Source organism: Colias philodice, chromosome 16, assembly GCF_061535455.1.
Source record: "Colias philodice isolate Cphi_HAF_F1 chromosome 16, ilColPhil1 Martin Lab GWU primary, whole genome shotgun sequence".
NCBI classification, from domain to species: domain Eukaryota; kingdom Metazoa; phylum Arthropoda; class Insecta; order Lepidoptera; family Pieridae; genus Colias; species Colias philodice.
In genome coordinates this window covers 3,402,028-3,426,751 of record NC_143101.1, presented here as the reverse complement: position 1 = coordinate 3,426,751, position 24,724 = coordinate 3,402,028, and the positions used below count along the sequence as shown (strand labels likewise).

The 24,724-nt window shown below is 33.0% G+C and overlaps 1 protein-coding gene across 3 annotated transcripts in view; it reads left to right on the top strand.

Annotated features, from left to right (window-relative positions):
* Window positions 1-24,724, top strand: part of Trpm (transient receptor potential cation channel, subfamily M) — a 191,250-nt gene that overhangs the window by 147,195 nt on the left and 19,331 nt on the right. For 2 of the 3 annotated variants that reach the window (XM_089705245.1, XM_089705244.1), the window contains exons 7-15: window positions 115-271; window positions 2,445-2,592; window positions 7,438-7,627; window positions 12,342-12,600; window positions 16,248-16,431; window positions 18,187-18,376; window positions 20,068-20,279; window positions 21,185-21,337; window positions 24,257-24,454. In XM_089705245.1, the coding sequence (XP_089561371.1) occupies window positions 115-271; window positions 2,445-2,592; window positions 7,438-7,627; window positions 12,342-12,600; window positions 16,248-16,431; window positions 18,187-18,376; window positions 20,068-20,279; window positions 21,185-21,337; window positions 24,257-24,454 (1,691 nt within the window). Of the gene's footprint in view, window positions 1-114; window positions 272-2,444; window positions 2,593-7,437; window positions 7,628-12,341; window positions 12,601-16,247; window positions 16,432-18,186; window positions 18,377-20,067; window positions 20,280-21,184; window positions 21,338-21,769; window positions 21,848-24,256; window positions 24,455-24,724 lie in introns of all 3 variants that reach the window. The other variant, XM_089705243.1, reaches the window with a different exon arrangement.

Here is a 24,724-nt window from a genome sequence, read left to right as displayed (position 1 = left end):
TTCACTATGTGCGATATGCTTTAATTTGGAAAATATGGCCAAGTATCAAAAGTATTGCGAAGCTTCTAAATCCTTCCACATTATACATCAATTCTTATCCACATCTCCTTCCAGATACACACTCATCAACGCCCGTGGTCTGCCTGGTAATAGAAGGTGGCACGAACACCGTTCGAGCTGTTCTGGAGTACGTGACAGACACACCTCCAGTACCTGTGGTGGTGTGTGACGGGAGCGGGAGAGCTGCTGACCTCATTGCTTTTGTTCACAAGTGAGTACCAGGAACTAAACTTCTGATGTAGGAAGTATGCCTAGTGATAGGAGGTAGTAGGAATACCGTTCGAGCTATGCTTTTGTTCCCAAATATGTAAGTACTACTACATGAACAAGGGGTGGAAATTTCAGTAGAGCCATAAATAAGAGTATATAGGTCTGCGTGTATCAAATGCATGCTAGTTTGTATTATGTGTTTTTAATTTTAGTTTATAGCACTCTGCTCGTAAAATAGGTATGTTCAAAGTTGATATTTCTCGTGAATGTGTATGCTCTATTAAAACCCAGAATCGATAGCATCGGAGCGTCAATATGTTGCAAAATGACAATAACTAAGTAGGTAACTTGACTTAAGTTCAAATAAAATTGCTCATTCATTAGTATTCCACAACCCGTATAGGGTCTAAGAGTAGCTAATCAAAAGTATAAGCCATGAGACATGGACATGGACAAAGTAAGTACGTTTAACTCAAACAAAAGACGAGATATGTTGAAGTCTTTGTCTATAAAGTTTCAGATCCAAAGAGAATTCTTTTTTGTAACGTTAGCATGTTCAATATGATCACTTTGTCATATTAAACTGTGATTAAACTCCATTTGCATAATATGCCCACTTATCTCGATTATAATGGTAATTAATCATCTTAGTAAGTTCAGGCTTTCTCTACAGAATTTCCATTAATTTGCCTTGTCTAGTGTTATCCAGTTTTGTTGTATTGTAAATGAAACTAAAAGAAAACCGCTGGAAATCACGCGTTTAATAAAATAATAGGCGAATGAAATTTGAACGTTTCCAATTGTTTTAAAAATAATCTTGTTACGAGTTTCGGCATTTAAATTGAACTGTTTATTTTACGTTGAATGAATGTTATTTGGATGGAATTCCGATAGATTCTGTTTATTCACTCTTGCAATACGTTTTTGTATCATATTTTTGTATTCACAGCATATTAAATTTAATAAAAATCTTTATAATAATTTCCTAGTAATTTAGCGCAGCTTCTATTTTTTGTAATATGTAACAATGTTACAAAAAATAGAAGCTTTCGCTTCATTACTTGAATTTGATACGGTCAATTTACGTGTAAACTGCAGACGACTAACCAGTGTTTGAAGAAGAATCTAATGAGCATTTGTAGAGAAAAAGAAGGTAAAGACGTAAACAACCATCAACAGGCATGTCGACGTAAAAATCTATCATATCGACATTAAAGATTCAATAATACAATTACCAACCCATACTCACATAGAGCGAGGTTATCAATTTAACGATACATTTGTGGCACCATCAGAATGGCTGAGCACGAAATATAACCAGTACTTGGTCTCACGAGAAATGTACAGCGCTTATAAATAACGTCTAGCGTAGATTAGCCGAGCCAGTTGTATAATCGTATACAAAATAGGATTATCTTGCCAAGAAAATGTTCACAGAAGACTCACTTTTGTTATCTGTACCATGTATAAGTGAAGGATATTTATTGTATGTGTATTCTACTGATCCCAAAAGGACTCACTTGTAGTTAGATTGCTTATACACTAGCGGTTCAGAATACTAAATGAACCTATCAATAAAGTTCAAATAAAAACTTACACGTTTAAAAACTGAAGCAATAAACAGTTTTTTCTATTCTTTATAAATTTATATTTATAAAGCATTTGAATGCCATAAAACCAAAAATATCAATTTCAACAAAAAAGGTCGTGTTCCATCGTTACAATATTGTATTCACTGAAAAGTGTTTCATATTGGTTGAGATGGTTGTTAATCATCTCAATAGATGGCGCGCGGTGTGTCCCTTAGACACATAAAAGTGAAAGAATAGAATAAATTCGATCGCTCTGGCGGGTCACGAGTGGCTGAATTGGTCAGGCATCCAGGTATCGGAATGGCGCGAAAGGATGCGGGTTCGAGTCCCGCCTCGTGATTGAATTTTTTCTATTCTTTATAAATTTATAATAAACAGTTCGTTTATATTGATCTTTTATCAGAATAGTGCAGATATATTGCAAGAATTAAAATGTGCTTGTCTGGTCTGGTCCCGAAATCCATTCCAATTATTTTCGAAATGGTGGGGTATAAATAACAGTAGATAAGTAGTTCTAAAAAGTTTATTCTTTATGTGTAGTTGTTTTAAAATTTTCAGTAATAAAATATTTAATTGCTCCAGATATGCATCAGAAACCGGTGAACAAACAGTACTGGAGTCAATGCGGGACTACCTCATCGGCACCATACAGAAGACCTTTGAGGTTGGCTTGCAGCAAGCGGAGTGTTTGTATGGAGAGCTGCTACAATGTACCAGGAAGAAGAACTTGGTAAGTCTATAGCTATTTTAAAAAAAATGTTGATATTTTGTTGCTAGAATATTACCTCGCTGTAGATGATTGAATGTGTATGTCGAATCTAAACAAATTAATTATTAACGAACATAAGGCAAAAAGTAAATTTTTGAATCCATTCATTTTAATGCATACTTATATGATATAATTTTTAAAATATGTATATTTAACAACAGCCAATAATTTTCAGACCATTCGACCATCTTCTTTTTAAACTTTAACTTGATGTTTGATTTTTAATTTTTAACGCCCATTTATCTGAATAACGAGCATAGATTGCTGGGAAATTATATTATACTCTTTTAATTCTCTACTTATTATTATAGAAATGCATATTACACTAATTAATAACTGATGAAAATAATAAGTAATAGTTGAATCAATTAATAAGGCAAGCTCATCTCATTCAGATCCACTCTAGAAGTATATTCAGTAGTCTCACAAGTGTATGAGCTATTCTGCTATTCAATAGAATAGATGAATAGATAGCGAGTAGCTTCCAAATCAAAGTTATTCATAACATTCCTATCACAATGGTATAGACATAGTAGGTACCTAGATCATTTACAATAGTATTTTTAATCATGGCGGTAGCCAGAATGCTCAGCAACGAACCGAGCGCACAATGAATACGATGTACATAATATTATAGTTTAGATTTATTAAATGAATGAAAATTGTCGTAGTTTTTATTAAAAATCGAAACTATAGGATGCAGTTCTATCAAGAGATACCTTGGTACAACACAAAGTGTATAAATTATTATACATGCAATTCCTTGCATGTGAAAAATCATGTATAACTTTATTATTGCTACAAATATTCAGTATCATTCTCTTCCTATTGAATTTTACTAGAAAGAATTAATTAATGAAATAATAAAAGAAAATTCCAAAGAAAAGGGTAAAGAGGTTAATGAATGTCGCGGGCAAAGTTGTGAGCGAATTTAATAAATTATTGCAAACTTTATAACGATATCTTGGTATTAAGTTATATTGTGATTTTATTAGTGTTAAGTTTCTTCTTTGGACCAGTCTTAACATTTTTATCTTTAATGCTTATAAGATTACGTTATTACTTTTTTAAGTTGTCTTTGTGTATGGAAATTTGGATTTAGAGTAAATTTGACTGATCGTGTACTGTACGTAGATATTATTTATATAATATATAATTATAATAATAGGATATTATTTATAAGACACCTTGCTTACCTTGCTATAGTTTAGTTAAAAATTTAAATCACTTGTTTTTAAAAGTATACAAGGCTTTGTATTATACATAGCCAAATAAAATTTTACTATTAGGAGTTAGGACCTTATCAACAACCTCAATTATTCTGAAAAGCTATAATACCATTTAGACGATATTAAAAAAGTTTCCCAAGATATTAAAATTGTCGTAAAATTTCAGCATGCACTTTCACTAATTTGAATAAGAAATTAAGGAATCCATTAAAATTTTTGTCTTAAAAACGCGTTCAATGTTATATTTTTACGTGAACGCTCCAACTATTAAAAGTAATGTTATTTTAATGCACACTTTGCTTGCTCAGCACGTTCTTCATTATCTGTGAATATAACTGCCATTCTGAAAAGATTCCACTTTTAAACTTTTTTTTAAAGCAACCTGCCTGATAACATCGTTTAAAAATTGTATGTAATTGGATAAAGAGTTGTAGAATCTTAGAAAAAGCGCAACTCATGAACTTTAAAAATATTTTATAGCGTTCTAATTTTCTTCACTTGTATTATAATTTAATTACTTTTTCATTTTCTAATTATACGTTCTTGCATCCTTTAATGTTTTTAAAACCATCTCATAATATCTTCTCCGCGATTTACACATGCATAACATAATATAAAATTATTTTACAAAAATATTTATATCAAAAAAAATTTTCAGAAATTTTTCACATTATGTGGCTACGTTTACGACACCTCGCTTTAATAAGTTTATATTTTAAAAATTATTTTGTAGCCAAGCGAAAAACGTGCGGTAGCGTAAAATTAAATTAAATGCTAGTCTTGCTATTTCATACTGAAACTGGGGTAAAAATGTTAACATTTGCAACGGGAATGTCGATAACTTAAACGAATTCAGTTATCGTTTCGAATCCAAACGGTATTTTGTATTTCAGGTAGTTTTGTACTCGTGTGTTACCTGCCAAATTTTAAATTCGTACTGTCATTTCAAGCCTTCTAGATAAGTTCTGTTTAGCTTATCTTACGGTTAAAAAAGTACCACGAAAATTTTACTCAAGTGTACTAAATATCTGTGACTGTGATAAATATCAAACTCTACGAGCCCAATTAACTGTAGCAAAACTAATCTTAATCTAATTAATATGTAGATATTATAATTTCACATTTCATAGTACATAGGTACGTACTACATAATATCCGCGTCTTTGTTATTTTTATCTCACTTCTATTAAGCATTTATCCAGTTGCCAAATATGCATTTTATTTTGTCGCACTGCGTCACTTTTAACTATATTATCAATAAATACATATTATATAAATTTGTTTCATCTGCATATATTTAACGTCAGATAATACATAATTAAATATTGCTAGTATAAAAGCACTATGAACTTTTCACTATTTCGAGCTAATATTTTTTCGGTAATCCTAGCTTATGTACTCGTGAAAAGGGTTCAATAGTCGGTTATTTAATACCCAAATTATTATATCGTGAAATACTACTAAAGTCCACAAAAGCTAATATTTATTACACCTCAAATATTTTTTGAGTAAGGGTATGAATATGATATGATTTATGATATGACATCAGTATGCTACCCCAAAAAACACCTATATTTATCAAAAAATGACTAAAAGGCAAGTTCAAATAGATTATGAAATTAAAGATCTTAGAGTGGAAAGATTAAATATGTAAATTGTCTTAATCGTCATGGTTCTTGGCTATGTTTGATGGTCTAAGGTTGTGACGTTTTGAATCCAATGTTGTAGCTTAGTTTGTGAATAATTTGCGTAGTAAAATATCGTAAAACTTCTTCTTATTTATCTAGTGCTTTAATAAGAAACATTTTAACTGCTTTCAAAATATTAAGATTTTACAAATGAAACTTGACATCACTCTCCGTGAAATCAACTTTAATTATGATATTTCAGAAGCCTTATAATTTATGCAGTACACATTAACACGTTCGCTGCGGCACAGATATATCTGTACTTTCCATTACTGCGTTACGGGTCGTTTTAAACCTTGTCCTATACCAGAGATTGTGGCGGCACGAGGCATATTAAACCCCACCGCCCGTAGGAGACCAAAATCCTTTTTTTGGCGCCAAATAAGACAAAGTGTGCGGCTTTTGTCGTGATTATTATTAACAATGAGTTCATTAACCTAAATCTACCGCCGCCCGTGGTTAGATTAGTTAGTTTAGATTCTATGGGTAAAATAAAATGTGGGGTCTGATGTACCCCATACCGCACTGAACAATAGCAGTTTTTCATATAATTTAGTGATGGGAAAAGAAATATCGATATTTAATTGTATTTATTTATCAAACTTATGGATGTTTTTTTATTAAAACAGGCCAAACCAGAATATTGTTTGCAACCAGTGCATTCTGTGAGAATTTCCTTTACTTTTTTTGTCGGCCTCACGACTTGTTAAGAAGATGCGGAGTTTTTCGTAACATCCTACACATCTCCTCTTCTTTGATCCCTTTAAGAGATGATGTGCCTTGTTTGTTGGCTTGTTGACTTGGGCAAGAGTTAAATTTTGATGAGCCATACACCGATTGCCGGGTGTTTTGGATTTGCCGCTAGTTGATTCAATGAACAACACACTAATAGTAATCATGATTATCAATCTATTTGAAGAAAGTTACTCAACATGTCACATTCACGTTTCTATTAACGATATTTATTATAACGAGTAGTTTGAAAATTAGGTACCTGTATCCACATTCAAGTCCTTCTTTGTAAAAGCTTCAATAAGTTGTTCCACAAATAGTCTCGAATGCGTTGCACAACACTAACCGCGTGAAGCTAGCTTAGGGTGCAGTACGAGGTGCGCGGTGGTACGAGGTGTTCGCAACCTCGTTCCGCACTGTGTTAGAATTTTTATTTGTTCAGTGCGGCACGAGGTCTAAGAAACCCGGTATTAAGGTCGGAATACCATTGAACTAGGAATCAATAGCACATCTCAGATATATAGATATCACTTTCCTACACTGAACCAGATGGAAGTTATGCCTCCCGCACGACAGAAGTTTAAGTTTTTTCCTACCGCTATAACGACGAGACACGGACAGGGTGTTTCAAGCCCTGTTTCGCAGCGAACGTGTTAATGTTTAAGTAACAGTACTCAAAAGGATGTAGGGCTTTTATACATTATTATACAGTTACAATATAATAATAAATTAAATAGGATAACACTTACTGAATCCTTAAGACGATTTATCGAGAGATTCAATAGGTACTCAATTTGTAAGTAGGTACAACATTCGTGTTATTGTCTATCATTAAAGCTAATCTGATTTGGAAATCCCAATACGTTTGAGAGCTACCGCGCTCATAAAGTATCAACAGTTAAGGAAACTAAGGGCCGGTTCCAGAGCTTGTTTATAATGTCTCTGATAAACATTTTTCACACATTCCGTCTCTTTTCAAATATTATTTGTCACGAGGTCCACGCAAAGGCCATTCGCGGGCAACTATTTTCCTTGGATGAGACAAGCTACTTCGCGCAATTGCTTCGCGAGGCTGCTCACTCTATCCTGACCCCTCTATTAAGGATGTATAATATGTATATCCAGAAACCGGCGATAATTCCTATAATTTCTCACAGATAACAGTATTCCGCATCCAAGAACGAGCAGAAGGTGGCGAAGTCCAAGAGCTAGATCAAGTGATTCTAACAGCGTTGTTCAGAGCACAGCACTTATCGCCCAGTGAGCAGCTGTCGTTGGCGCTTACTTGGAACAGAGTGGATATCGCGCGGTCGGAGATCTTCGTGTATGGACAGGAGTGGCCGAGAGGTGGGTTTAATTACTATAATATTTGATTAACGTAAATTTATTTGTTCATAATATGACTGTTTACGAATACACGCAAGGTTTCGGTACGGTAAGGAGAAAGGGAAATTTAGGGGTGTTTTCTGTAAAATTTTTTAATCATGAATGTATTGTATTTTTTATTTAGGAAAGTTTAACAAATTGTTTAAAGAAAAAAAATCCGATATTTCAGATAAAATTAAATATGTACTTTGTGCGATAATATATTTACTAGTAATAGGTCGAGGTGTTACATTCTTTGCTAATTTATTAGTAAGAGCAGAACATTTTAAAGCAAATTGGTTCCTTGCATTAGGCATGTTACCGCACTCCAACCTGTTTTACAAAAAGGTAGCCTTCATCGCACTGAAAATTGGCGCATTATTTCCTTTCTTTCACATTAAAACGAAGTTGGTACCCTATTATTCTATAGATGCTTATTTTATTTATTAACATAGAAAAGTTCATTATTTCTACTGATTGTTCATGCGTTTAAATGCATTTTCAAAGGCTTTTAAATAAATTAGTTCATATAACATTTATTTTAATACGTTCTTCATAACATCAGCAAAAATTCGCTACATCAAATTTCAATCTAAATCTCTACTAAATACTAAAACTCACGATCGATTTGCGAAGTAATTTCCCGTGAACAATTCAGAATACGTATCAAAACTCAATCGAAGTTCCATTGAAGTTGAGCTAATGTACAAAGGTAAACAAACATTGGGAATCAGGACCACCTGAGGGCCGCGTTGAATTGTTGATGAACTGGGCGACTTTTGATTAAACTGTTTTTAATTAAGGCCTTATGACCTTTTGGCTGGTGGTAGGTATATTATGATGATTTTGAATCAATTGAGTTAAGTTTTTTTGGGAATAAATGTGTTTCTATTTCTATTTCTATTTAAGAATTAAGTGTTTGTTTTTAGAGATGTTTTTCGTGAATGCTTGTGATAATAAAAAGTTCTAGAATCTGAAACTGTTTACTCTTCTTTCTTTTCACTGGTTGACCCCGCACAGATTTTGCTATTGGGTTATCCAGGGATTTACAATTTATGTGTAATTATGTAAAAAAATTGATATAAATAAATTTTGAATTTGAAATTGAATTCGTTATCGTCTCTCAAAACCATTTTTATGTCATCTTATATTTGTTATGAATATTTGTGCTATATATAGGATTTTTTAACGTAAATTATTCCACTTTTCAGTTAATTGTGGGCCTCAAAATATCTTAATCCGTTCCATTGTTCAAATCAAGGTATTAATTTTGCACAAATTCAGCAATGGAACGTGTTTGCGAATCTCAAGTTAATGAATACTTGTCAAACAGCAGCTACGATTAATTTGAATAATTCTGAAAGACTCGTGATATTTTATGTTCATTTGCTTCTTGTATTGCAATTTTTGTTTAATTTGACGAATAAATAGGAATGAGCATTGATATCCAGTAATTTAATGATGCAGTATATTTCACATTTTTAAAGACGTAAATTGGTCTTCGAGTGTCTTTTCATTTGCAGACTTCACCCTACAGTAGTCGCGTGGTCTACACGTGTAATCCAGTGATACGAAATTGCAAATTTCTAAAAATCTATGTCTCTAATTTACAGGGTGTAATCTTTAAAGTGTGTATCGTTTAAGGGTATTCTAACTAATAATTAGGTATAGTGCTTTCAAAATCAGTTTAAAGTTTTTTGATTTAAATAATAGTTACATAATAATCGCCTGTGCACAAAGACCACGCGACCTCACACGTCACTTTTAGATCCACGACTACTGTAGGGTAAAGTGATTTCATCCGTGATTTGAAATAACATACTAGCGTGATTAAGTTGTGGTAAACATTAGTTTGCAACAAGTTTGCGCGTAAGTTAAGCAACTTAACTTACAAACTGTAAATAACTTATGTGAGATTATGACACGTGGCTCAGGAAGTTAACAAGTTTAATTGCGATATGGAATATTAGTCGTATATGAGAATTAAGTGTTGCAAACCTTACAGAAAAATGTGTTTATTATTATGTATTATATTAATTTACCATTAATGTTTCCAACATGCGTTACACTTATGTTAGAACTCATTTCTTGTTTTATTTTAAGCATTACGTTGTTAGTATTAAAATTATTTATGAACTAGATTTCCGCCCGCGGCTTCGCCCGCGTTTTCAAAGGAAAACCCGCATGGTTCCCGTTCCCGTGGGATTTCCGGGATAAAACCTATCCTATGTGTTAATCCAAGTTACCCTCTATATGTGTGCTAAATTTCATTGCAATCGGTTCTGTAGTATTTGCGTGAAAGAGTAACAAACATCCATACATCCATACTTACAAACTTTCGCCTTTATAATAGTAGTAGGATGTAATGTTCATATCGAACGCACGACGATACGCACAAGCGAAAATCACACGCGACGACACATGACTTTATAAAAACTAAAAAGAACTGAAATATTATTAAAACTGCTAAAATTAATGTATTAAATGAGCACCTCATCTTCAATGCTGATTCTTATAAATTAAGCCAATCACCTTCACTACTCTGAAACGACTGATTTATTAAAAATGCTGCGTTGTTAAACGTAACAAAATTTCATAAAGGGCAGTAATCAATTTTATATCGCTTTTAAAATATTTATTTCATCAATTAAAACGCTATTGATTGATATTGTTATGTATATGATGTGTGTTGTTTTAACACGCTGTTGAAACAACACACATGGCTGTATTTTTGTACATTGGTATGCAACCGACTTATTTAGACTGGATTTTGAACCCAAACAGACAATTATCAAGGATCGGTGACAATACAATAATTTCTTAGTAAAGCGCACGCTTTAATAAATCTGTACTTTTTTAAACCTTTTTATTATCGTTAAACTTGAAGTTCCCATCTTTTTCATCCTCAAACCAGTACATAAAGGAATCTTGTGTAAAGCAATGCAAAATATATTCACAAAACCAACCTACGTTTCCCTGACCTCAGTCTAGGATCATTATTTCATACTGCTTACTGCGATATTCAGCTCAAATAGAAATCATGGAACAGTTTGCAAAACCGCAAATCCTGGAAGGAAATCGTGTCGTGGTGCAATTGATTTCCTCTCGAACCGCATCAAATTGGACGCCTTTTGACGCCGAAATGTAGGGACAAACAAGATATATTAAAAAACAAAAGACTCAACTGCAATTTTTTCTCGTAATTACATTTTAGAGGCTTTTTTTTGGTTTGATGGACAAGTGTAAATCCCACGACATAAGACGAATCAATTGATACGATTCACATAAATGCGACTTCATCCTAATAATAAGGATAGGATAAAAAAGGCATGCCAAATAAATATACATACATACATCCATTTTAAATGTATACATACATAGGTATACATTCGAAAAAAACATAACCTTCTTGCCGTCGCTGCCAGGTAAAAAGAAATATGAAAATCTCAATCAAAAAAATTTCCAGTTAGTTTCCGAGCGCATAGCATAGGTACGAGTTCATATTACTTCGTTCTGTCAATAACACGTGGAAATGGAAACAGTGCATTCCCGAATGTACCCAGATAATGGATTATTTCGTGGCTTCATACGCAAATGAAACTTTCGTAAATTCAATTTTGCTCTTGACGTGCGCATTTTCTTCTACGTTTTGGTAATCGAATTTAGATTGTGAAAACGAAAAGCGATTGTATACATTATCAAAGAATACATATTAATGCTGAGGTAATATTATATACGGTTATAACAATGCTTACTTTGAATCAGTTCTATTTGATATCTCAAATTTCAGTCAAACGATCTGATAACATAACATAAATGTATTCCCTCGATAATTATTAAGTGGATATCATACAAAGTTTTTTTAGTAAACAGAAAAGCAATGAACAAGGCTCTACATTTCTTAATAAAATGTTTTCTTGACCTTTGAAAGTAATTTATTCAATCCAAAGAAAGCGAGATTGGCCGTAACAAAGGGTACAGAAATAAAAATATTGATGGTGCAATTTCATAAAAGATCTCTCGTTTACAATAATTTTAGGAGCCATAAACACCAGGTGCTATATGAGATGAGACAAAGGTATACCAGAATGCTTGAATATTAAATAATGGCTTTCGTCTGGGTGATAAAAAGACAGCTCTCAGCTCTTAAATAGCAAAATGAAATTTTGGAAAGTTCTTTGTACTGAATAATTAAGTAAACTATCTTATTCATACGAAAGTTAAAATTATTGCAAACTTTTGACGTGACAACGTCTTATAATTCGATAGAGCCGGCTGCACGCACAAAAAAACATGACTCATGCAGCGTTACCTCGCTCTGAGGCGTTCCATGTAAGGCTTGAAGTGCAAGCGAGAGCGCGGAACGAGCGACAAAGAAGCACAATCGGACGTTGTCACGTTCAACTATCGTCAGTAAACCGACTTTACAGACAACCAATTTTTTTTTTATTCAATATGCAATGATATCGTTTTTAATTAACACAAGCAACACATACATTGTAGGTATTAAGTTAAAAAAAAATACGGATCAATTTTGGACTTACAAGAAATATCTCCCAAGTAATCCTTGTAGGATTATTAATTGTAGTGTGTTTTTTAAGTAATTTCGGAGAAAATGTACAATCTAGACATCGTTAAAGTATAAAATGTAACCATCGACTAGCCAACTAAACATTGTTTTATTAATTTCTTCTAGGAGCCCTCGATGAAGCAATGATGCAAGCGCTAGAACACGACCGTATAGATTTCGTAAAGCTCCTCCTAGAGAACGGAGTTTCCATGAGGAAATTCCTCACAATACCTCGTTTGGAAGAACTGTATAACACGAAAAGTGGGCCCAGTAACACTTTGCGGTATATTCTGAGGGACGTGAGACCACATCTGCCGAGAGGATATGTGTATACGCTGCATGATATTGGCTTGGTCATCAATAAGCTCATGGGAGGCGCATATAGGTAAGATTTAAAATACAATTGAAATTTTTAGACTTAAAATTAATAGGCACAGTTTACATTACTCAGATTAACAACAGTTTTCTTAAATTGTGAAGGTTGAGAGCTCTACGTGAAAAAAATATGAAATAGATGGTTGGAATAGGTAATTTGAATAATTCAGAAGAATGTGTGATTTTTTATTTCTGTTGTAAGTATTCCGTTTTGAGAATTCCGTTATTGTAATTAAAAAAAATATTTTATCGATATTTTAGTCTGCAGAAAAACATCTATATCTGGTTTTTAATTGAAAACGGATGATATTCAAACAATTTACAAATGACTCAGGTATTTTTTCCAAAACCAACGTGAAGCGTATCTACTGCAAAAATGAAAACACTTTCCCTTTGAGGCTTGAAGTAAAATCAAACAGTGATCATTTATAGTGTATGAAAAGACCCGATGCAGTGTTATTTTTGGTACGAATAGAATTTTCATGAGTTCCTGTCGTTGATAGATCGATGCCTTTGTGACGGCCCCACTGGGCTTGTGTTATCAAACATATTATTTACTATTCAACAGTAGAAAGTCAAGTTATTGGTTTATTTTGTTCGAATTCAATCGGGAATTGAAACGCTTTTGTGTTAATATCATTTTATTTGCATTGTTCTTTTGGTGTATCACTCTTTTAAAGCAAAAGAGGCTTATACTTATAAAGCTTTTTCTATTTCATATTATAATGTAATGTACTAGCTGTGCCCTGTGCCGGATTAGCCACGTAGCAAGAGTAGCAAATGCTACGGGCCCCGCGACTCGGGGGGCCCCGCGGTCTAATACCTGTCTGACCGTAAAAAAATATCAATTTATAATACACGTACCGTAAAAAAAATACACGTACCTACCACGAGAAACGTTGGTATCAATATCTACAACAATAATTTAAAATTTTACCACGTTTCTACAATTGAGCGCTGGCTACACCAAAAGTTGTGTTGTACAGCTTGCACTGCGCTACACGCAAGTTGGTAGCACGGCAAAACTAACAGGGGAATCCCCTGATATTGTCATCGAACGAGCTAGTCGTAACAACCCGATCAAATAAAATAGGATTCTATCGACTATCAAACCTTAGATTACAAAATAAAAGGTAGATGGAGCATGACAATCATCCATCGCCCTTGTCAAAGAAAATACGAAATCAAAAACGAATACGAACCTCCGCCAGTGCTATAGCGATTATAGTGTCATGCAATACGTCAAAAGGGGTTTGCTATTTTAGTAAAAAAATGCTGTCTTGTGATATTAAAACGCTGTAAAATTTGTTCCCGAAAACAAACAAAAAGATAAAACATCGTTTTCAGGTTCTCTGTAGATTATTTGGTTTATTTAATTTTGTATACAAATAATAATTTTACATATACGAAGGAATACAAAACTTCAACGTATGACGTATGCTGCCAGTATTTTGAAAATGAATTTGCCATTTTTTATGGGTAAAACGGTAAAATGGTTAAAAGATCTTCGAGGTAGTGCTGTTGGATTTATATAGGTAATCATTTTAATTTTGAAACATTTTTTTTATGTAATTTATTTAATTAAAAATTTATCGTTTATGTAACAAAAGAATTTTTACAATATTATAAAAAATTATCATCATATACAAATATTTATATTAAAATTAAAATGAAACCCTGACAGCTAATTTATGTAGAACGCCACTAACACCACTACCATAATAATTCAGATGTTTGCAATGTCACCTCATAAATCAAAATCGGTTCAGCGGTTTATACTGCAGGGCGTGCCAAAGAAATATTATACATAGATACACTCGAAAAACATAACCCTCTTTCTTCCGTAGTCGGTCAAAAATTTGGGAAAATTTTCAATATCTGGTAACATAACACCCACACAGAAGCACCGTGTACGTACAGTGAATTTGGAATATTTCGACAGCTAAAATCCCTTACAACAGAACAGATTTTGGAAAACGCCTCACGTATGGTCAGTCCTTACGAAGATGATTTGGAAAGTAGCCTAGGCGACGAATTAGTGCAGTTCGCTGAACTGCTGAAAACAGATGTGGCTACTGTTATTGATAGCAAGAAACAAGAGTCTCTGGAACTGCAATTTTATAAACTTTTTTAAATAATTCCTTAGAATCGTGTTTCCCAAACGTAGAAATTGCCTTGCGCATTTACTTGTCTCTCATGATCACTAACTGCAATGGCGAACGTTCTTTTTCAACGTTAAAACGTATTAAAAACGAGTTAAGAAACACGATGGGCCAAAAACGTCTTAATCACCTTACTTTGATGAATATAGAGTATAATTTGCTTAAAGAAGTCGATAGTGAAAGTGTTATCTCTAAATTTGCCCATATTAAATGCAGAAAAGTTTATTTGTAATAGTTTTGTTTTATTTAATACCCTTTAATTTGAGAAACTATAGCAAACGAAGGGCCTCTTGACAGAATTTGCTACAGGCCCCGCGCTGGCTTAATCCGGCACTGGCTGTGCCCAACGGTTTTACCCACAGTGCTCAGATCCTGTTGGTCTTAGCGAGATGATATATAGCATATAGCCTTCCTCAATTAATGGGCTATACAACACCGAAATAATTTTTCAAATCGGACCAGTGGTTCCTGAGATTAGCGCGTTCAAACAAACTCTTCAGCTTTATAATATTAGTATAGATATTTAAAGTAACGTTGTAGTATTTTGCGTTATTTCTATGACTTCATAAATTAAATAAATCCATTTTATGTGATATGATGTTTTAAAATAGCATACCTATGGAATATATTTCATTATGTAACGTATAGATCTCATAAATTGTTACCGAATGTTGCCAACGATCGCTTTATGGATATATGGCTCTGGATATTCACCGAGATCATATTTTACCTTCAATATACGGACAAAATATAACCATTACAATACTTTATACGACTGTACGTCATGTACAATGCCATGTTTACTTAACTTTATACATGGCACAATAATAATACAACTGAACCAATATAAAATAAAAACTGAAACATAGGACCAATTAGGTAAAAAAACATTTTTCTTTATGTGTTTGTTGTTCAAATCACATGTCTTCTATCATGTGAAATACAACGTCTAGACGTTCTAAACAGTTAGCTAGGTCATATTGAAGTAATAGTAATGAAACTAAATCGAATATATATAATAACTGTGTCTAGACATTTGGCATTTTTATATGGTAGATTTATAATACTTAAACCTATCTTTCGAATTCCCAAATACAACTATACAGGGTGTCCCACTATCGGTGTAGGTACTAAGCTTAAAGAGATTTATAGTTTTGCAAAGCGTATGCAAAATTTAGTCCGTTTTTAATGCTTTTTACTTAGTACACAGACATTGGGTCTTTATAAAACCTTAACTTGACACTAGGTGCGTAATAAAAAATAACTATGTCTAGACATTTGTCATTTTATATGGTAGATTTGCAATAATGAAACCTACCTTTCCAATTCTCAAGTATAAATATTTAATATACAGGGTGTCTGGCAATCGGGAAAGACAATCGGCAAAATTTACAGTTTTGAAAAGCCTATGCAAAACTATTAGTCTGTTTCTTAGTACTTTTACTTAATACACGGACGGTGGAGCACCCTGTATAAACCTCTAACTCATCACTAGGTGCTACTACACGCGTCGCAAGTTCCGTCCGATATACGCGAAAGTGATGAACAAGAGCGTGAACGTTCACCGCAACAGCGCGTCCTTCACCCGCCACAACGCGGGCGGCTTGTCGCTCATCACCGGCTTCATGCCCGTCACCACTGAGATGGCGCTGTTTGATTACCCCTTCAATGAGCTGTTGGTAAGTAGATCACACACACACACACACATACACACATTAATAGAAGAGGTAATTATATGCAAAAGTGATGAACAGGAGCATGAACGTTAACCGCAACAGCGCGTCCTTCACCCGTTCGTCACTACTGAGATGGCGCTCTTCGATTATAATCTTCTTATATATAAAAATGAATCGCAAAATGTGTTGGTAAGCGCATAACTCGAGAACGGCTGAACCGATTTCGATAATTCTTTTTTTATTATATTCCTTGAAGTACGAGGATGGTTTTTATGTAGAGAAAACGTAAATATGTACCACGGGCGAAGCCGGGGCGGACCGCTAGTATCCCATAAATGAGCTTTTGGTAAGCGATTATTTTCGGTAGGATATAACATGAATACCAATTTACAAAAATTATTAAAATAAACACACCATTTTAATACACAACACTATATTTTTCAGTGACATTGCGTGTTACTGATGTGAAAACTAGAAATGTATTTTAAAAATATTGAATATATTCAATGAAAAACTAAACTAAACGCCTGATATTGATACTACAAATATTAGTTCAAGCTTTGATTCCTTATCACATAGAACTTGAAGATTTCATAGATACATTCTGGTTAAGCATTTATTTTTTTACTAGCTGACCCGCTGAACTTTATACCGCCTTGGAATTAATAAATGTTCTGTTACCATGGCCACAAACTATAACAAACAAATTTGTTTAATCTTCATTTGTTTTAATGTTATTTTTTATGGCTTTAGCAGTTAATAAGTTTATCGAGTGAGATTTTGAATATAATAAACTTCTAACAGTTTCTATGTTGTTTCATTCGTCTAATATATTTTGTTCTGGCACTCATTATCCATCGAATCCTTTTTCTATATGTACCTAATTATCGTGACATACACTCATATCGTAGCTTATATTTCTTATCTCTGCCTTTCTATATTGTTCACTGATCTTGACTAACGCGCCAATAAATCTTATTAATCTTTTCTTTTTGTTATATCGGCTTATGAGAGCAGTGAACCGTAGCTAAATATCCTAAGAATGTAATATTCTTTCATATCTTCAAAATATAAATATACGCTTACAATTACGAAACTGCTTTTTGATCGTTAGTTTAAACTAGATAATGTTAATTAAGTCACTCTTCCCTCTAACAGATATACAAGGTTTTTTACTTAAACTAAGAATTTCCCTGAATTGATATTTAATAGAATGAATAGATGGTAGTACAGCACTATAGACAACTATCAAAGGGGACGATTGATAGCCTCTCTGAAAGGAATTGCAAAAACTAGCAATGGTTTGATTTACTTCTCTATGGTTGCATGCTATAAATCTTATCATAATTGGAAGTTGTTGTTTATGTGTTGCTGTGTGAGCAAGCTATTTTTTTTTCACATCATGAAAACGAATCTATTAAACTCTATGTTAACTAACTACCTTTAGCAGGGGAACGTAATTTAAGGTTAAAAAAAGGAATGCTAGAAAAATAAACGTTAAAGATGACGTCCTCTATTTTGCAGCTGTAATTTTTACTTCAATGGAAGTTTTGAAGAAAAGTTTTTTTACGGTTATTTTTCTTAGGCATCTGAAAATCAGTGCTCTCTACATTTTGGTTAGCAATGGCTGTCTTTTGCTTCCTTATAATGTACCTATGCTGTGTTCAGGATAATATGCCAATTAAGGATTCATTGGAAATATTAATAGTCTATTCAATATCCATAAATCTAGTAGTACATTTACCTTTTCCACCCTAGATGTGGGCAGTACTAACAAAGCGGCATCAAATGGCCCTCCTCATGTGGACACACGGTGAAGAGGCCTTAGCCAAGTCTCTCGTAGCTTGCAAATTATATAAAGCAATGGCCCATGAAGCAGCAGAAGACGATATGGAGACAGAAGTGTATGAGGAGCTACGGCATTATGGGAAGGAGTTTGAGACTAAAGGTTAGTGGTAGAAAGTTTGGAATATCCAAAAGTGTAAGCCTCGGCTACTTTTCATTAAAAAAAAAACTTTCGCGCCCAGAAAGGGAAAAAAAGTATAGGCAAAACTAGATTCGACTTGGATTCTAATGATAAATATATAAATTGGCTTATATGAAGCTCTTACAATCTTTATTAGTGACATACCAAAATCTGAGCCGTAAATACGAGTAGTTACATGGTTCTAATCGTTTGTTATAATGATATATATGTCGTTAAATGATGTGAACAAGGGTCTGGTATACTTATTTTTATTAATGTGAAAATATAGGTACTATTGCTTGTGATTGAATCGTGAACTAAGATGAAAAAGTCTTTTTACTGAAGTTTATAAATATTATGATGGTCGTTACAGTCGTAAAGTTTTAATTAACATTTTAAAGCTAAGACAGTCTGTGAAGTTACTGCATTTTTCCATGTATAAAATATGAATCAGAATTTAAGTACTTATCTATATTATTTTTTATTTATGAATACGTTATAAAACCATTATTACTGAAATACTTAGCATTTACTGGTATTTTTCAGGCTTTTAACGATTTTAGTATAGAGTAGGTACAATTATTATCTGATTGAATTTTTATAAATGAAGGGTTTACGTCAATTTGATTATTTGTAATTAGTTTAACTAATAGCTTGCCCCGGCATTGTGCAGATTTTACAGCGATAAAAAAATATGTTATATATACTTGATTAAAATTTAAAAAGTTATCTGCTATTTAATTATAAAATAATTTTTAAATTCGATACAGTAGTTTTTGGATTTAAATATAATCTTGATATTTTTTTTAATTTATAAATTTATCCATACTTTCTCAGCTATATCAGAATATTTTCTCGAAATTTATTTTAATTTTCGGATTGTTTGAAAATATTCTATACTGAATTAGATAAATCGGTCTAGACGTTCTCAAGTTACCAATCAACGAACTGATTTTAATTAGAGATATGTACTTAGGTTTAAACAATAAATGTGTGCTTTTTATTATTTTATTTTTGAAATATTGTATTTCATAATTTATTAAGATTAGTACTAGTCTCTAATACTAGTCTTGATCGGTCTTCGTGCATGGGACTTTTTTATAATAAAAGATTACAATTTAAAATAAAAGATTTTTGAAACATACTCCATTAAAATAATTTTCTTCGCAGTATGGTATAATACATACATTATACGTGTCACTTAAACCTATGCAATTTAGGATTCTATAGAAATAAGATATTGAATCTTCAGCTCCTAATTAGTTGACCCAAATACATTGAATGAATAATGTATGGTCATACTCTTTTTGAATTATTTCATAATAACCAAATGCCTGCGTATTTTAGAAATACGATGTTAATTAAAAACAATTTTTTTAACTAAGCAAAGAAATCAAAGCTTTCTTTTTGTATTGAATCTACGAAATATAAGTATAAATGAATATATATATCGAAAAAATATTTTCGCTCTACCTGTCCTATTAACCTATATTAACTAAGCTCTGAAACATCTGGAACGATTTTAACCATAGCATTATGTTTTTATAGCAATAAGTAAATGAAGAAAGCAACAACCACTAGTACTTAAATATTAAAACATTAAACATAAATAAAAACAATGCTTTCCCACAACAAACAATATCCAAATCTATAAAAACATACTTCAATTCTAGCATTAGAATTACTGGACTACTGTTACCGGCAAGACGACGACCAGGCCCAACAACTCCTTACTTGCGAACTACAAAACTGGTCCGGACAGACCTGTCTAAGCCTAGCCGTAGCTGCTAACCATAGAGCCCTATTAGCTCATCCATGCTCACAGATTATACTAGCAGATCTATGGATGGGAGGCCTTAGAACACGCAAGAACACCAACCTTAAGGTAATGTTCCATTTATTTATTATCTGTTAAATTTCTCTCTTATTAACGCACAGACTTCGCACGTCGTAGTTGTAACATAGTAATAACGGAACCGTAACAGTCGGTTTAGATGTCTGTGTGTCAATGAGCTTAAGAGATTTGCATGTAGGCGCCGATTCCGTTGTTATTTCGTTAATTAAGCCGATTGATATTTATGTAAATACAAAATCATTACAAGCAATCGTTAGTTGTATGTAACTGACTACACAATTATAATTTTGATTACCGCTTTTTTACACAAGCACACATCCAATACTAATGTAACCTATTTTCCTATTATACAGTTTGCAATATCCATCAATTATTATGTTTATGATTACAAAAAATCTCAAAAAACATTTTGGTTTAACTGACTTCAATAAATTATGACAAAGACACTCAAGCCCTCTGGCGGAACTAAATTAAACTGATTGAACCACTGTATCTCTCCAGATAAAAGGATTTTGTTAAAAGCACTTTGACTTTCCTCATTTAAAATATACATTCATTCCTTGTCTTTAATGGAATACGGTATACTAAATTTGATAAAACTAAATCAAATTTTTTTTCGCCCCAGTTTCTTTAATAATAATAGGTATCTTTACTTTTTTCACATAAGGTTGGGCATGTTACGATATACGGCCTGAGAAAATTGTATTTGACTTCATTAGCTAAACAAACAATTGTTTCTTAAATGCCTCTGTCTTACCAAGTATTATAGTAATAGATATACATACCATTACATACACAAATTTGTACATACTCCACCTCACCACGCACTAAAACAACCGCTCGAACCAACGCAATCGGCGCTCTATTCCGTAGCATGTAAAGCTTATAATTCAGTAGCAGCATTTCGTTTGCAACATCGGCTTTGTCGTAAAAAGGTAATACTGAGCCTGCTGTGTCCGCTGTACATACTCCAATTGGAGTTCAAGTCGAAGGAAGAACTGCAGCTGATGCCGCAGACGGAGGAGGAGCATCTGGAGAACGAGAGCATAGAAGACGATAGAAGTACCAAGGACCCTAATGACGCGGAGGTAATTTCTGTTTAGTTGCTTCCCATCTCGCTTTATACGCTGCGTTTTGTTTTCATCAGGGGTTGCTTGTGATTCTTTGGACAGCCAACTTTTTTTGGATAGGATTTTAATTAGGTCTAGCTTTTGAGTATAATTGTTAACAATAACTACGTTTTCTAAAGTTGTTTTAAGCGTACATTTTGTCAGTGCAGAGTGTAACGGAGTTTGAATACAAAGTTAAAGCTTGCAGCGCTTTCAAATAAATATTTACAGAGCACGTAACGCTCTAAACGAATGATGTATCACTGAGGCAGTTCAAAGAATAACAAGCAAATCCTTGCACATCAATAAAATATATACGGTTGTTACTTGTTACTAATATCTTTAATTTTGGTGATGGCAACTTGTCTATATGAACAAGGTATATGAAGCGTTAAAGATGAAATTGTATAGGTGGGGGTGAAGCGACGAACGCTGTCAATAAAGAAGATTATTCCCCCGGGACAGCCGGGTAAAACGGACAAGACGCAGGTATACACCTGACGCACACATGTGAACGTGTTGTACGAACACAATTGCACTTAGACGATATCAATTTCACGTAATTGGCTACTATTCTGTGTGCAAAAAATATCTTTGTCTATTTCTTCCGTAAATGTGATACTTTGTTCGAAAATTTTTAAACGCTTTGAATTATCTCTGTGTCGAAAACAATTATCTAATAATGCGTTTGTTAACCTATCAAAAGCCGAAAGATATAAAAAATACTTCAAACAAAACTACGTTGAAATCTGTGAAAATCCCGAGCCTGAATAACAAAGGTTATATTATAAAACAAACCTGAATTTGAAAGCATTATTAGACGTAAGCCCCTTTATAGAGATTCGTAGAATTCGGCGGAAAATTGCCGCGTTTTTGATTTTTCATTTTTATGGCCTTCAGCCGTAAAAATTTCGCCTTTATTCATGCAGTGAAATCTCGAGAAATAAAAAACATTTTCCGCGCATTGTTATTCTTAAATTTCATAGATAAGTAACTAGAATTAGACAACGAAAATCTGTTTCATTAGGCTCTCAAAATTTGTCACCATCTTTTGAGAAAGTTGCAACAAATTCAACAACAAAATATAAAATATTTCATAAATGTGTTAAGAATTTAAATTTCCGATTTTAACACAACATAGCACTTTATGGCGTTAAATTTGTGAATGTATCGCATAAATTCGAGTCACAATAGATGCACGTACCCTTTGTGTTCGTATTACCGTTGACGCGAGCTATCGGTACCGTTTCATGGCTCTTTTACAAGCTTCCTGTTCTTAGCGTTTTCTTCGTTTATATTCAAATCGAAGCTATTTTCTTGAAATATCGCCTATTGGCTTATTTTATTTGCGTTCAAGTCAACGGCTATTTTGTCTGTGCTGTCTTATTGCGGCGGAATGTATTTTGTACTTTCTTGATCGCAGCTGCTAATTCAAAAATCGTTTGATAGAAGCTTTTGCCATTCATGTAATGCAACGGAAAGACAATTTCTCAATAAATAAATAAAGCTTGCGCATTCCTTACGATCTTATTATACCTACTTATTGAACTAAATGGTATGAAACCATTGTAAAAACTAGTCATTTATCTTTAACCTTTATTATAATTATGGCAATAATGAGTCGATCGCTAAACTTTGCATAGAGATGCGGAATCGATTATAACACAGTTTCTTTTACACTTTTCATTATATAGAAGAAACTAAATTATTGTCCTAAATTTCATATTTCATTTAAGGATAGTACATCTAAATTAGGTACATTCCCTGTCATAGTTTGTAGCAGGTGCAACCGCAAAACCGTCCGTATCCATGCTACATGCAATAACTTTGGGATAGTGGTATAATAAACGCTGGCAATAAATCGTCTTCAAATATAAAAATAATCAGCAGAAATTGGTTATAAGTAATGGGAACATTGATGATGTAATTGATGAATATTTTTAACTAAATAAAATAGATATTTCAAGCCTATTAATCTAAAATCAACGCTTGTAATTGTGTTTTTGTACACGACTCATTTTACATCTTTGTTTGGCTTGTCTTTAAGCTCATGTGTATTCTAATTGTTAGTTTGTTAAAACAATAATTCTAATTAAAACGAAAGTAAAATAAGTTAGTTCAAATACCCACAACTACAGCATAAAGTTAGTAGTGGCATTAATTAAATAAGTTTTACATTGTTAAATTTACTCTACCATTTTCAGAATATCGTCGAGCGAAATTCACTTTAATTGCGTGCTAGCTCGCTGTAACCTAACCGCCTGTTCATAGCATATGGCACTTGTGTTAAACGATTTTATATAACTAATACATACTATAAGACTATTTCATATAAAATGCCCATATTCCGTTAATTGCTTAATTAAGTTCGGTCAATTTAGATCATAACGTTGTTTCTAATTTTTAGTACTTAAAAATAAACATAAGAACATATTCCAATGTGTCCATGTATTTTGTTTAAGAAGTATATATTTGGATTTCAGGCAAAATATTCTTGAATATAAACTGTTTTGATAAAAAACAACTGACAGTTAAATAAGATAAAAGTGTACTAAAACTGAAAAGTTTTGCTAAAGGACATCCGCAAACGTCTGCATTATCATAATTATATCATTATCTGAACTTGGTTTTGCTTTCATCGTACTTTTATATACTTCATTCAATATTTATTAAATTGTATGCTTTATAATTGTTTTTTATTACTTTGTATGTTTTAAATGTTTATTCGTATAGTCTCAATATTTAACAAACTTCAATGTCTAATGCATGATCTGTTTAATCTTTTCCACTAAAACCTAACTTATCTGTGGGCTATTTTTAATCTGTGATACTTACACTATTTTTTATCTGTCTGGATGTCTTGGTAACGTTTATACGTATTTCTCTGGACTCAAGCAGGCGTTGATTGGCTCAGGGGCCGAATGCGAGACCCGAGTAGATCAAAACGGGAAAGTCGGTAAAATAGGCTGGGAACTATCGTACAGGGAACTGCCGGAGTATCACGTGCCTGAGGATAAGAGGATGAGACCTTTAAGACTGAGGAAGAAGATTTATGAGTTCTTTACAGCACCTATCACTAAGTTCTGGGCTGATTCAGTAAGTATTGCTGATATTATTTTTAACACATTAAAAACCGTAGAGCAAAATAGGAACTTTATAAAAACAAGTACAGGGAATCAAAATAAAAACATAGAATATAAGCATAGAGAAATTATTATTAGAATGTTACGTACGTAAAAACGATAAAAGTAATAAAAGAAATGCTATTATTGAGAACTAACATTAATATTTTATTGATCAATAGACTTAACAACAGCTAGTATGAGATATAAGAGTTCTCTCATAGCTTAATTACAGTGGCCAATT